Below are 15,413 nucleotides of genomic sequence, written 5' to 3'. Positions count from 1 at the left end.
TGAAGAGACTGTCTTTTTTCCACCAGATGTTTTTTCCTGCTTTATCAAGGATTAGTTGCCCAAAGAGCCAAGGGTCTATTTCTGGGTTCTCTATTCTGTTCTATTGGTCTATGTGTTTTTGTGCCAGTACCATGCTGTCTTTGTGATCACAGCTTTGTAGTACAGCTCGAAATCCGGCATTGTGATGCCCCCAGCTTTGTTTTTCCTTTTCAACAGTTCCTTGGAGATTCGGGGCGTTAAACTGCTTTTTATGGTGCTTGGCATAAGTTCACGTGTTTTGTTTTAATTCCACTTAATCCCATCCCATGGTTCTCCTCATTCCTCACTGGCTACTTCTTTTCTGTCTCCTCTGCGCATCTTCCCCATCTCTAAACCCTGAGGAGCTCCAGGGCTTCGTCTTTAGACCCCTTCTCTCTAACAACACCGACTCTCTGGGGACTCCCAGTCACGGTTCACCCCCTCTCCCGTCACCACCCTAGTTGAAGCCACTACTTTCTCTTATAATAGCCTCTAAACTTATCTTGCTTCCTCAAAGCACCTTTATTTTTCTCCCAGAGGAAGAGTGTTCTGTCTAAACCCTGTGTCTAATGACACTATGCTGGAAACCCCAGGCGCTTTACTGTGGGTCAAATTCTGAGTCTTCAGCTAAGGCCTACAAGCCCTACCCGCTCTCCCTGCTCCACAGCTACCCCTCTGCTCATTCCCCTCCAGCCACAGCGGCCTCCTGCGGCTCCTCGAATGCATCATGCAGGCTCCGTTGGCAGCCGGGGCCTGGGCGCTGCCTGCCCCCTCTGCCTGGCACGTGCTTCTTGCCAAAACCCATGTGCTTGCTTCCCCATGTCATTTGTGTCCTGGCTAAATGTCACTTCACCAGAAGTAAAACCTTCATAGCTCACATCCACCTTTTACCCTGTTGTGCTTCTTCTCGGATTTATCATTTTATGTTATGTTTGGTTTTTACTTCTTATATCTACCCCCCCCCCGCCCTTACTCAATGAGAACAGAGGCTGTGTCCACCAGAGTGGGGAACCGTGCTGATTTAATAAGTGTTCAACAAATATTTGCTGAGTACATTGAATCCCCATGATAATACCAGGAGGAAAGGGCTTTCCTTCTCCCCATTTCAGAGATAAGCCATCAGAAGTTGAACAAAAACTGTTAACTTGCTGAGTCCACAGAGCTGGCGAAGTATTCACTGCAAAGTACATGCAAACGACGGGGAACCGGGATTACTTCAAACTGGGCCATAGTGTGCCTTTGATTAACAACGAGAAAGCATTAGCTGTGAGACAGAAGGAAACTAAGTTTTATCGCACCTACAACTGGCAGGGCCACAACGGGCCACGCTGTGGGCCCCTCACCATAACCTTGTCAGTTGGTACTGTTACTTCCATTCCACAGATGGGAAAACCAAGGTTCACAGTGACCCAGAGTTCCACAGGGGCAGTGCTCCAAGTTGGAGGCCCGGAGCCCAGCTCCATACCTCCACCACCTACCATTCCATCCTACAGTAAGTTCTTCCCTGTCTCTGTGTACGTCAGAACATAGATTTTTGGAACTACACAAAATATGATTCAAATTCATGTTCTTTGACTAATTAGCTGTTGCGACTGCACAATTTAGTCGCGTCCTTTGAACCTCAGTTTCTCTGTAAAATGCGACCCCAAAACTGTCCCTGTACAACTGCTGTTAGAGATAGATATATTAACATAAAGTATCAATAACAGGGATGCCTGGGTGGCTCAGTCGGTTCAGTGTCTGCATTCCGCTCAGGTCACGATCCCAGGGTCCTGGGATCGAATCCCGCATCAGGCTCCTTGCTCAAGGGGGAGCCTGCTTCTCCCTCTCCCTCTGCTCCTCACCCTGCTCACATTCTCACTTCTCTCACAGATAAATAAATAAATAAATAAATAAATAAAATCTTAAAAAATGAAATAAAGAATAAATTTAAAAAACTACTGATAATAGTACTAATATTAAACACCGGCTTGATAAGCTTCGCAGATTGCTAAAGAAAGAATTATTTCCCCCAAAGCCTGACCTTCAAAGGTCCCTGTATATTTATATTTAATTAACTAGATCTAGTTGTTCCTCAAGCAGAAAAGGATCCTGCTGTTTGCTAGGCAGGACCCTCTCCCTGGGACTGGCCACAGACAGAACTCAATGGAAATACAACGAGGCTTCCATCTGAAGCTAACAGTCCCAACCTAAAAGGAAACCACGGAGTCCAAGATCCTGACTGGCTATTTCCGGAGGATGTCTAAAGGAAAATGCGCAATGAGAATGACTGGGTCCCTCTCTCTCTTGCTCCCCTTCTCCCCCTTTCTCTCCCACCTTTTGCACGGGCTCTGACAGAATAAAATGCTAAAAATGGGGCAAATAAAAGGTGGCTCAGTCCATCCTGGAGCCAACATTTCCCATGACCCGAAACAAGGGCCCGGGTGTAATCCTCTCTCCCAGGCACTGCACATTTCAGTCCCATGAAAAGAACCAATTCACTAATGTAACAACAATTCTTTTTCTAACAAATAGAATTTAGTGATGGGGGTGAAGGAGCCTAAAATTATTATTCTAAAATCTACTCTTCCTTAAATAATAAACAGAATTATCCATCCCCTTTACATCTCTCCTCCCATTCAAATTTTTTTTTAAGATTTTATTTATTTATTTGTCAGCGAGAGAGCATCATCTTTAAAATACACCGTTGGCGCCCCTGGGTGGCTCAGTCGGTTAAGTGTCTGACTCTTGATTTAGTTAGGCTCAGGTCATGATTTCAGGGTCGTGAGATGGAGCCCTCCCTCTTAAATGTTTCTGAATTTGTGGGGTACTTATTTTCCTGGGATGCAGAATGGGGCTCACCCCTGTTAGCCAGAGGACTAAACACCATTCGCACCTGAGGGTCCTTTCTTTGGCCCGAAATCTCCAAGTGTCTAGGTGAGTGAGGCTCTGCCTTGGAAGACTGGGCCGGGGGTGAGAGGAAGGCTCTGCCTTGGAAGACTGGGCCTCTGGACTTAGAAAAAACTGTGAAGTTGTGGGAGGCTGGCACCAAGGGATGGGTGATAGATTCTCGAACAGCTGACCGAGTACTTCCCCCGAACTGTCCCCTGCCACCTTCTGCAGTGGTGGCATCTGTCTGTCCTGCACACGTGTGTGTTGGGCGGGGTGGCGGCCTTCAGGTGAAGGAAAGAGAAGGATGAGGAGGAAGAAGATAAGAAGGAATCAGGATATGAAGTCAGTGTGGACTCTGCTTGTTGGAGTCACATGGGAGTCTCTTACGTTTCCCAAATGGGTTGTCTCTCTAGGGTCCTCCGATCTTTAGAGAAGTCTCAACTCATGACAATACTCATATCCATGCAACGCCTTCAGAACTCCGGGTCAGAAAGCAGGCCCTTATTTTATAACCAAAGTTGCGCTCCTCAAGGTACTAACTCTTTCAAGATTTTTGCCTAGCAGAAAGGGCTAGAAAAGCCATTGTCACACAAGAAAAAGGCTTACAAAAAACACTTGAATCAGCTTCATTATAAAATAGCCCATGTGAACCGATTGTTAGCTAGCTTGAACATGCTACTTACAACGTAAGAAAAGACGAGTAGCAGTAGAGACAAACAGACCTAGGATCTGAATCTCAGCTCCAACATACCGGGAAACCTTGGACAAGCTACCTAACCTGAGTTCTGTTATCTGTAAAAGGAGCATAAAAATACAACCCAACTCTCAGTCTTTGGATCACTGATTCTGATAGGGCATGGAAAAGTCAAAGCACAATGCCCTGTATCATTATATATTTACCTACAATTTATTTTAAAAGTTGTAGAAATTACAAAGAGGCAGCCAGTAGGCTAGAAAGACCGTGGCATGTACCGTTTGGCCCAGAGAGTATTTTGAAAGTTAGGCCAGTTCAAGTAAATTCATGACCTCCAAGTTCTCTTGAAAAATCAGAGGTTCTGGAAACAGTGGTTCCTCATCTCCAGTGGCAGACAGATTGGCCCACCACCAAGCAGGCCTTTACCACCTAGTACCCCAAGGCCACTTTTCCCCACTCCTTCACCCCCGGCCCACTTGGTGTCTGCCTTGCGGGCACAGTCATGTGAACTTGCCACCTGCTCTTGAGCACCTTCTCTAAAAATATACCGTTGGGCCCCCGGGGGGGCTCAGTCAGTTAAGTGTCTGACTCTTGATTTAGGCTCAGGTCATGATCTCAGGGTCGTGAGACGGAGCCCAGCACTGGGCTCTGTGCTGGGCATGGGGCCTGCTTCAGATTCGCTCTTTTCCTCTCCTTCAATCCCATACCCCCTCTCCCTCTGTAAAAAACAAAAACAAAAACCCAAAAAAAACCCCAAAACCCCATAACTCTGTTAATGTAAAGTCTGGCCTCTATAAAGGAGACATGCTTTTGACAGCTGTGTATTATAGACAGGGTACAATTTCATAGTCAGATATGGATGCAAATCTCACATTCCACAGAAGTTTCATGAAAACCAATGACCCTCAGCTTCCTTATCAGCAAAATAGGGAAAATTATTCCTACTTCTTTGGGTTGGGTAAGACGTTTATGTGCTACACAGGCAAAGCAACTATTATATGGTAGCTGTTATTACTCCTAGTAATGTTGGCAAAAGAGGGAGGAACAAAGCACATATCAAAACATCAGGAAAAATGTACTAATGTTATAACTAAGGTTCCACTAACAACTGGTGATAACTAATTTAGAGGTCTATATTTCTTTTTTGAGGGATGAGTAGCCTTTTAAGAATTAAACTTGGAAATCAAAGCTATGCATTAGCAAAAAATGTCAAGCCCCAAATGCCCTCCTGTTAGAGATACATAATGAAGGGTTTACAAGTGAAATAATATGCTGTCTAGAGATTGCTTGAAAATACTCCAGGAAAAAAAAAAAAGTGACTTAGATGAAAGAGATGAGAAAAATGTTGGTAACTGTTGGACTGTGTGATGGATTATGGAAATGCATCAGGTCATCCTTTGGATTTCTACTGTGTTGGAAAACCTCTATACATTAAAGAACGAGAAAGAACAATATTCATATGAGGTGTTGATAAGGTATCCCCAGGGCCGAGCATGATGCCTGCCATAAGATAGGCACTTACAACATCTTAAATGAAGATTTTTTTTTCAATAAATGGGTAGACAAACAGTGTTTCTTGTATCGCTGGGGTCTTCCCCCACTGACACAACTGTGGTATCTTCTTTGCCAGTCTATTCCTTCAGCTCTCCCCACTCCAACTTATTGCACTGGGAGCAGAAAAAATGTCCTTGAAGAAAAACTCCCCTCAGCTTCCAAGGGGCTGTTGAGTGCCTTGCAAATAAATCAGTGGCTTCAAGACCCCCATTAGCCAGCCTCTACTGGACCAACTGATCTTATGTCCATATGTACATGTACAATTCCATCTCCGTTCTATCCAGACAAATCCCACTGGCTCTAGCTTTAATGCTAGAGAGCTTTCTAGCTGTGTGGCCTGGAAAAACTAGCTCAACCTCTCTCAACTTACATGTTCACCTTAAAAATGGGTTAATATTTACCTGGTGGGGCTATCTGTGAAGCACCCTGCCCACACAAGGTAGGCTCTCAGTGAGCAGTAACTTTTGTGGTCTCATTAATAAGCTCGACACATTATCTGGAACTTTCCTAACTGCTTGTCCTGCACAAACTCTTCCCTGTGTTTTATAAGCCATATCCTTCCCCTACTTTTCTCAGATTCAACCCACTGGGTTGGGTTGTCTTGAACACGAAGAAACTGCACGGTGGCCATGTGCGTGCTGTAAGATTATTCATGTGCCCTTGTGCTTCTGAGGAGGGTCTCACCTTGGTCTATGGATCAAACCTGAAGGCTGGGGCTTTGTCTTGCACTTCTGCATAATTCTGCAAAATTGCAGAGCCCCCCCCCCGCCAGCCCACAAAAGAGAATACTGCCTTTCAAATGGTCTGTACGATTCCTTCCAGTAGGGTCTTGGGAGAACTTAAAATGAGCAAGGATTTCTCCATGAGGCATTTATGAATAAAGTTATCATCTCATCAGGAGAAATCTGATCAATATCTAACCTACCTCCAGCCACCTGGGGAGTCCTTGACAAGACCTCAAAGCTGAATGTACTTCCATCCAGTGTTTTTCCTACTTTTCTATCTTCCTGGCACAGAAATAAATGTGTTGCATGCCTCAGAAAACCGGTGTCATGCCTTAGTTCAAACCAGGTTATAACCAACCTCTGTGACTAGTGGCCCCATTCTGCATCTAGGGCAGGGATTCTCAACCCTCACCAGGCACTGGGACCATCAGGGGAACTTCTAAAAAATACTTATTTCTTAGGCCTCATGCCAAAGATACGGATTTAATTGGTCTGGAATGGAACCTGGGAATTCACATTTTTAAAAGGTTGACTTTGAAAAAAATTGTAAGTGATTTTAATGCACAAGCGAGACTGAGAACTATCAATCTAATGGTTAGGAGGGAAAAAAAGAGAAAAGCAAGGGTTTGTGGTGGTCTCTCCAGGCTGAACTGTAAGGCACTGGGGAACCACTGGAAACCAATGAGCAATGCGGTGACATGAAGTAGAGACAACAAAAAACCAGTCATGCATCGAAAGGCCAGGTGATACAGACATCACATCGGTATCAATACAAGGGGTCCTCTATCCAGGCAGAGGAAGGAAACCACTGCTGTATCCTGTGATAGGATGTTTGACAGCCAAAGGGCCACCACAGGGGATCAGCTGGACAGGAAACCAGCCCTTGGTCTTGCCTGCATTCTCTTCTCTTTCCCATTAAAAATAACTCAAGTGCTGCCTCAGCATGTCGTTAGCTTATCTGCTGTCAAGGATAAAGCTGAGTTTCCACATACTAAGCTTTATGACTTTGGTCCAGAATTCTCTTAACAACAAAGGTTTCAGGGGATGACTTTAGGAGAAAGCACCCACCGCTATAATAATAACTATTGCCTTTAATCACATGGGCTCTTTTTCTGGAAAAATAATCATCCAAAATTTCCAACAGAGTGCTATCCAAAAGTCCTGAGGCAATGATGTTTCTCTATTGAATTACGATAATAACCAGTTTTGGAGAGGCTGATGTGAAATAGCCATCCTTAATCTCCACTGGTGGAAATATACATAGGACAATCTTTATGAAAATTGGACAGCATGTGCTAAGAGCTTGGAAATAATTCATACTTTTTGATCTATTGCTATAGATCTATTCCTTAGAATGGACTCTAAGAAAATAATCAGAGATGTGATATTTGCATACTAGTTTATCATAGAATATAGTATATATATATATACTATATATATATAATCATACCATATAAGTTTGCTGTAAAATACTGAAAATACTAGTAAAATACTAGTTTATCATAGAATATAGTATATATATATATAATCATACCATATAAGCTTGCTGTAAAATACTGAAAATTTGGAAGTAATCAAAATAAATGTCCAACAAAAGTGACCAGTTAAAATACATTCTGGAACTTCATTAAAGCAGAATATTAATAATCTATTAAAATTATGGCTTTACAAACTATGGAAAGAGCCCAGATGTCCATTGACAGATGAACAGATAAAGAAGATGTGGTGTATATATACCATGGAATCAGCCATCAAAAAATGAAATCTTGCCATTTGCAATGACGTGGATGGAACTAGAAGGTATTATGCTTAGTGAAATGAGTCAATCACAGAAAGACAATTATTATACGATCTCACTGATATGTGGAATTTAAGAAAACAGAGGATCACAGGGGAAGAGAAGAAAAAGTAAAACAAAACGGAATCAGAGACAAGCCACAAGAGACTCTTAATCACAGGAAACAAACTGAGGGTTGTTGGAGGGATGGTGGGTTGGGGGAGGGGATAACAGGCTGATGGACATTAAGGAGAGCATGTGATGTAATGAACACTGGGTGTTATATACAACTGATAAATCACTGAACTCTACCTCTGAAACTAACAATATAATATATGTAATTGAATTTAAATTAAAAAAAAAGAAAAAATTATGGCTTTAAACAGTATTTAATACATTAGGGTCTCGTATATTTTAAGTGAAAAATAGGATTTGCAAAGCACTTTTTAGTAGAGACATCTTTTTAAGTGTAGCTTGCAAATATAAAACATACTTGAGGGAAAATATGGTAAACATAGTTTATAGACTATTTTTCCCTCATATTTTTCCATAGTTTCTACATTTTAAAAAATAAACATGCATTACTTTTATGATTTTTTAAGATACAAAAAATGTTTTGTTTTCAGTATGTACTGAGTGTCAATGAAAATTTTTAAAAATAATAAATGAACAGTCTTGCCCCCTTTATGAGTGAAAGGACACACATTTCTGAAAAGGCTTTTGGATCTATACCAATATTTTTTAAAGCACCAAATTTTTTATTCACTTTAAGAGAGGTTTCTTCTGACCTCAGCTTGTCCCTCACCATTAATCCAGGCTGTTCGTAGTTGGAATGCTGACAGTCACGGTCCTAAACTCGAACACATCTGTGAGGGGTACTGTGCCCAGCAGAGTATTCATGTTCTTTCTTCCTGATCATTTCTACAAACAGTTTTCAGAGTCAAGGATCAGGAAATGAAGAAACCATTAGGCATTACGCACACTTGAGTCCTTGAGGCTCCACAAACCACCAAATGCCGCTGAGTGCGTAACACTGGCTCCTTCACCTCTGGAAGCTCATTAGTTCTACTCTGAGACTCAGAACTAGATCCAGGTCACCGTGGACCGGAAGGCTTCTTCCCCCACCTACGCCAAGCAATTTTAGAGAAATACGAGGACTCTGGATCTTCTCGAGGACGGTATAGACTATTCCACGTGTCCTGGACTAAAGAGAATTGGCTTGTTTCCTTCAAAGAAGACCTAAGTACTTGGCATGAGACAGGAAGTGGATTGATGCAAACAGGTCAGCCTCGCCAGGCCTGCTCTCGACAGCCCCTCCTTAATACACCCAGAGTTGAATGTGAGCTGCTACTTGGTCCAGCTTCAGGGTGGGCATGGCAAAGAAAGCACCAGAGGGTCAGAGCTTGTCATGCCATTTGCGCTATGGCCTGAGACCCCGCGGGAGTCCTAGGTCCCGCTCCGTTCCCATCCCTGGAGCTCAAAGCTGTCAGCTGGAAGGCAGCTGTTTGCTTTGACAATTAGTTCTCTGAAGGTGAAAGGAAGTGAGTATACCCATAGTTAGCAACGGAAGCAGGTGCCATGCTCTCAGAGCACTGGTAACACTCAGGCAGGAAACGAGACCCACCTCATAAGACGTTCTGATGAGTCTGAAGATGTCCACCTCAGGGTAGGGCTCCACGTCATCGCTGAGCAGGGAGTGGAGGTGAGGGATGGGAGGCAGTGTGCTGTCTTTATTGGTCACACTGTCTAAATACCTGGACAAAGAAATGAATCAGAAGTCACCGGAGACTAATTTGGAATTCTCCCATTACAGTTCTCTACCCGTGTTCTGAAAACACTGCATTTTATTTTATTTTATTTTTTTAAAGATTTCATTTATTTACTTCATAGAGAAAGAGACAGCAAGAGAGGGAACACAAGCAGGGGGAGTGGGAGAGGGAGAAGCAGGCTCCCCGCTGAGCAAGGAGCCTGATGCGGGGCTTGATCCCAGGACCCTGGGATCATGACCTGAGCTGAAGGCAGATGCTTAATGGCTGAGCCACCCAGGCGCCCCTGCAAACTCTGCATTTTAAAAAAAGCCTAGAATTTCCTAAGAACAGAATGAAATTCTCCTTCTAAAGAGGCAGCTCATTAAAATAAATCCTCAGCCACAGACAAAAGTGGGCATTATGATTACCACCAAGCCAATTAAGACTCATGAAACCAAGGAGGAAGAGAGAAGGCAAGTTCAGAGAAGAAGCCAGAGGTGGTTTACAAAGTGAGGCTTAGGGGGCACCTGGATGGCTCAGTCGGCTAAGCATCTGACTCATGATTTTGGCTCAGGTCACGACCTCAGGGTCATGAGATCAAGCGCTGGGGCTCCGCATGGAGTCTGCTTGTCCCTCTCCCTCTCCTCCTCCCCCTGCTTACGTGTGCGCGCTCTCTCTCTCAAATAAATAAAATCTTTAAAAACAATAACAATAACAACAACAACAAAGCGAGGCTTCGTCCATTACCTTCCCAAAACAGTCATGGCCTCCCCGTCGTCCTTACAGCTCAGCAGTTTGTCCACGTTTGCATCCAGCACAGCCAGGGCCAACTGGAATATCACCTTGATTCCTTCATAGAAGAAACAGTCCACGACCACAACTGCACTCTCAAAGGGCATCACGCTGAGAAACAGCGTGAGGAACCAAGACAGGGAGATGGTGGAAATCACACCCAGGTCCTGCATGCAGTCGTACAGCTGGGGGACATAGTCTCGCGCTAGCTCCTCGAAGACACCCTGGTCCACCAGTGCGCCTGCAGCAGGGGCGGGCACAAAAGGCCACAGGTGAACTCACTGCCTTCTTCCTGAGGGACCCCACCCATCGGCTCGGCTAAGATAATCTAGCTTACAACTGCTGCTGAGACAACTGGGCTCCTTTCTCTCACTGTTCTGCTGCTACCGTGTTACTAGTTACTGTGTTACTAGACCAAGGTGTCAACACTGCTCTGTCAGCAGATTAGTTCTGGGTGCTTCTTCTCTTTCCGGAGCTTTCCTGTTCTGGTTCCCTACCACAAAAGAGCAATAACACAACCATAAGGGTTGTTGGAAAGGTCAGTTTAGAAAGTTTTCCTGATACGTAATTGTTTGGTTAGGCATGAAAGATATATCTCAGTAGCTCCATTTCTTGGCAAACTTATTTAAAAAACAAGTCATTTTTCTGGATGCATAGTCCCCACATATGAGGTGGGGTTTTTTGTTTTGTTTTGTTTTTAATGTGTCTTTTTTAAACTTAAAACCATTCCAGGGGCACCTGGCTGGCTTAGTCGGTAAGTCATATAAGACTGCTGATCTTGGAGTTGTTAAGTTCCAAGGCCACGTTGAGTGTAGAGATTACTTAAAAAAGAAAAAAAATCTAAAAAAAAAAAAAGCATTCCAGTTGTATATACATTCTCGTGATCAACTTACTGACATTTCCAGAGAATTATTCCAATGAATCAAATTAGTGTGAAAAGGTTTAGATATGAAGAGTACAAGAGGGAAACATAAAGCATACATTTTACCACTAGCAACAAAAAGCTTGTCCTGCTAAAACCAGTGTCTAATACTTGAGAGGATTATAAGGAGTAAGAACAGTAATTTGTTTAAATGCTTATAGTCATTGTTTCCTTGCAATGAAATCAGTTCTGAAAAATACTATAGAAACTTAGTTTTGGATAAATTTTTAGATGCTTTTTTTTTTTTTTTTGCATACTTCTGCTGTCCATAGAGTCCATCCGCTTCGTGAAAACATTTTTTTGTCAAATCTGATTGATGGTCAACATGTTTGGTGCAGTTCCCACATGCCACACAGTGACAGCTACATCGAGTGTTTTCTATAATAATTTCTCTAACAGTGAAATGTGTATATTCTCTAAGCTCCATGGGGCTCCTTTGAGTACAATCCATATTAATTCAAGCCCTCTCCTTCCCATTTTGGGAAACTGGAATAGTCTGAAACTCTTTTGGCTAATGGTGACTGGAAATGGTGTTCTAGCCAGCACCCTGGCTCTAGAAACATCTTCGCGATGAGCCACGGGTTAACATGTTAACTCCATCCCCACATACCAACAACTCTGGTGTTGTAGTAATCAGGGAGCATGCGCTCGCACAGAGCCACTAGCAGCCAGAAAGCTTCCTCCTCTTTGGCATAAAGCAGCAGCACGGATGTGACAATATTCATGGCCTAAAGGAATGAAAAGGGGTGTCATCAAATATATTTCAAGTACATCAAACACAGGTTAACATAAGAAAGTTTGTGGACCCAAAAAATTACTGAGTTAGTCGCACAGGGTCCGCAAACTTTTTCACCAGAAGGGCAGGTAATAAGTATCTATGGGCTCTGCAAGCTACACACATATACTCTTCTAAGTTTTGTTTTGTTTTTATTACTTAGAACCCTTTAAAAATGTACAAACCTTGAGTCCTTGAGCCTGGAACTGCTAAGGGTCTTCAGGAGCACCAGTACTCACTAAGGACTGAGCCCCTGTACACAGGCAAGCCCTCACTCAAAAACTTTGCCCAAAGGCTCTTTGACAAAGCTTTTAACCTGCTAAAATCTGTTTCTAATCCTTAATTCACAAGATAAATATTTCCTTTTTAATCATCCATAATGGTTTCTATAACCCAGTACACATGGCCTGAGGCTCTCCTCTGAGAACAATAAAACCTTTCAAATTTGGAAACCTCACCCACTATTTCCATCTGGATAAGGATGGTAGAGATAAGCAACAGTGATTTAAATTCTAAAGTAACCTACTTTATTAAAAGATATTATCACATAGCTCATAACCACTCAAGGCTCAAAGTACTTTAATAGTCCTCTTAATTAAAAAGAGAAAGATGAAAAGGTAACAATGAATTCTATAATTGTAGAGGCCAACTAACTCCTGTACTTCTTTTGATCTTTTACAAACCAGTAACTGTTCATCAGATTTCTACAACATAAATACCAAAGAAAGGAATTTTGGTCTAATAGGCTTTTTCTTGCAAGTCGTAATATTTTCCCAAGTAAAATCATTATTAAAATTCCACCTGAGAATTAACCTGCTGATTCTAGTACACGATCAAGGTCACGGTTAGCTCCTCAGTCATTCAGTCAAGGTTAAGTTTGTAACAGGCTCTGGACTAAGTACTGGGCGAGAGGAAGTGGGGGAATACAGTGGTGACAAGTCTCATAGGATTTATTAGATGTAAAGGTTAATTAATCAATTTTGGGGGTGTATTTAAGGGCTATCAAAAAGATAAAATACAGTGGTATAAGAAGACCCGTACTGTGCGTGTGTAGAGGAATTAAGCCTGCTTTAGTGTTTATCTATCTACCTACCTACCTACCTATCTTTCCCTCTATCTATCCATTTTTGTGTTAAGCGGTCATTTAGTAAAAAATATATTATGCCATCTTTCTGGATTTGGGGGATGTTTGAGGTATTTGTCAATATATTAAAAGTTGTATTCTGCTGTGATTTCTTTTCACATTTTTTTTTACTATAGTTGACCCAAGTTTATACATTAGCCACATTCATCGCCAGTGTAGCTACCATCCGTCCCGACAGACACACTGATATGTCGCTATTACAGTATCACTGACCACATTCCTTATGCTGTGTCTTCCATTCCCATCACTTGCTGATTCCAGTACTGGAAGTCAATATCGCCCACAAAAATATGGAACGTTGCACATATCTGCATGCCATCCTTGAGCAGGGGTCATGCTAATCTTCTCTGTATCGTTCCAATTTCAGTGTATGTGCTGCCAAAGCAAGCACAAGCCTGCTTCGGCTTTTAGCTGGGTGGTCAGAGAAGTCCTCTCTGAATATGTGGCCTTTAAGTCTAGAGTCACGTGATCTTGGCGCGTTCCGAATTGTGCTAGATGTACCAGTACGAGAGGTAATTTTAGTTGGTGGGGGGGCAACATTTTTTGAGTACTGGATTAGGCATTTATTTTACTGGGTATTAAAATATAATCATAAGATATAAAAGTTATATTCTCAAGTATGTTCTTACTTAAGGTGCAAAGTAGGAGCATTATGGGACTCAGAATCCAGAATTACAGGCCTGGGGCTCAGACCTGCTCTCTTTTACCTCAGGGAGGGATGAGGGGTAGCTCAGAGAGTAATCAGAAGCGACCTGAAGGTCACCCAGGTATGAGGTGCTGAATCCAGAAAGGGCATTTTGTCTCCCAGCTCCTCTGCTCAGTACTGTGGTCCCAATCCAGGGAGAGTTTGTTCCCCAGGGGCTATCTGGCAATGCCTAAAGACAGTCTGGCTGTCACAACTAGGCAGTTCCACTGGCATTTCGGGGAGAGGTGTTATTAAACAGGAATGTTATTAAACATCCTACAAAGCATGGGACAACCCCGAAGAAAGCATTATCCAGTCCACAACGTCTGTAGTGCCAAGGTCAAGAAACTTAAATGCAGGGATGGTTCTGTTAACCATTCTTCTTTATTCTTCTTACTGACTTACTGGTTTATAAACAATAATAAAGAAAAAACCACCTCTGTCATTTACCTGGCAATATCCTATGTTAGGATTTCGAAAAGCATAAGCTGTTAAGACTCTCCTTAGAGCAGCAATGCCCATTTCGTTCTGGAAAGCTGGGTGTTCTGGAAGGGAGCGGTGTAAATCCCTCTCAATCTCCTCTGTGGCGAGATTATACTTCCCCATGGACTTCTCCACTAGATCTTCGTAGTACCCGGGATGCGTGGCCTTCTCATTGATGGCACCTAGGAGATACCCAACAGATACAACATCCAAAAGGGCAGGCCCTGCCCTCGGTCTGCAAACACAGCTTACCCAGTGAACCTCTTCACGTTCCTTACCATGCAAATGATACTTGCAACACGGTGACAGCTCACAGGTGAGGGGGGCTGTTTCAACTGCGGCCAGACTAATAAATTTACTTGCGGCCTGAATCCCTCTTTCAACTTCATCGTAAGCCAAATCAGAGGTTTGCAAGCTAAAAATCTCTGTTCCACAGAACTTCCTCAGTTGATTCTGGGGCACTACTTGGGGCAAGAGGAGGAAGGAATAAGAGGGAGCCAAAGCTTCCCCGTCTCATCCCTCCCTCCACCATAGCAGTTCTGCTGGTATTTTATTGGGGTTTTCCTTAAGATTTCACTCAGACAAGAAAGTTCTGTCTCCCGTAACAAGTTTGAAAACCGCTTGCTAACGCATAAGCTTTGAAGAGTTCCAACAGCCATACTGCAGGGAAGGAGCAGGTGTTTGAATGTAGGCAAGGATTTTTAGAACTGCAGTGGGTGGTGTGGGCATTCCTCACGGTGAGCACCGTTCTGGAGTTCCTCAGATGGTGGGGATGAGGATGGAGAAATGGGTTAAGAATCACTGGTTTAAGATATTTGCAGTTTAAGATTCTTGAATACAGAAAAGCCTGCATGAAAATATCTAAGTCTAATTAAATATAACATGTAATTATAAATATCTATACATACATACACATATACACATATAAAACACACACATATATACATACTATACATACTACACACACACACACACACACACACACACTAAATGACAGGATAAACTGATTTGTATTTCACTGATTAGAAATTAGAACCCCTGGGGCGGCTGGGTGGCACAGTGGTTAAACGTCTGCCTTCAGCTCAGGGCGTGAGCCCGGCGTTATGGGATCGAGCCCCACATCAGGCTCTTCCGCTATGAGCCTGCTTCTTCCTCTCCCACTCCCCACTGCTTGTGTTCCCCTCTCTCTGGCTGTCTCTATCTCTGTTGAATAAATAAATAAAAT

The 15,413-nt window shown here is 42.9% G+C and overlaps 1 protein-coding gene and 1 non-coding gene across 2 annotated transcripts in view; both read right to left on the bottom strand.

Moving 5' to 3' along the window:
- The window catches only part of TBC1D9 (TBC1 domain family member 9), a 114,253-nt gene that overhangs the window by 18,367 nt on the left and 80,473 nt on the right, over positions 1-15,413 (bottom strand). Inside the window, exons 12-15 of the mRNA XM_034661737.1 lie at positions 14,156-14,263; positions 11,712-11,829; positions 10,135-10,420; positions 9,264-9,393 (exon numbers count right to left, since the gene is read on the bottom strand). Coding sequence (XP_034517628.1) covers positions 9,264-9,393; positions 10,135-10,420; positions 11,712-11,829; positions 14,156-14,263 — 642 coding nt within the window. The remainder of the gene's footprint in view (positions 1-9,263; positions 9,394-10,134; positions 10,421-11,711; positions 11,830-14,155; positions 14,264-15,413) is intronic.
- LOC117802533 lies at positions 13,305-13,411 on the bottom strand. Its single transcript, XR_004625902.1, has one exon. It is a non-coding gene; the product is annotated as a U6 spliceosomal RNA (small nuclear RNA).

Source organism: Ailuropoda melanoleuca, chromosome 5, assembly GCF_002007445.2.
Source record: "Ailuropoda melanoleuca isolate Jingjing chromosome 5, ASM200744v2, whole genome shotgun sequence".
Lineage (NCBI taxonomy): Eukaryota > Metazoa > Chordata > Mammalia > Carnivora > Ursidae > Ailuropoda > Ailuropoda melanoleuca.
Note: the sequence above shows the minus strand (reverse complement) of the source record. Positions and strands in the feature narration are given on the sequence as shown.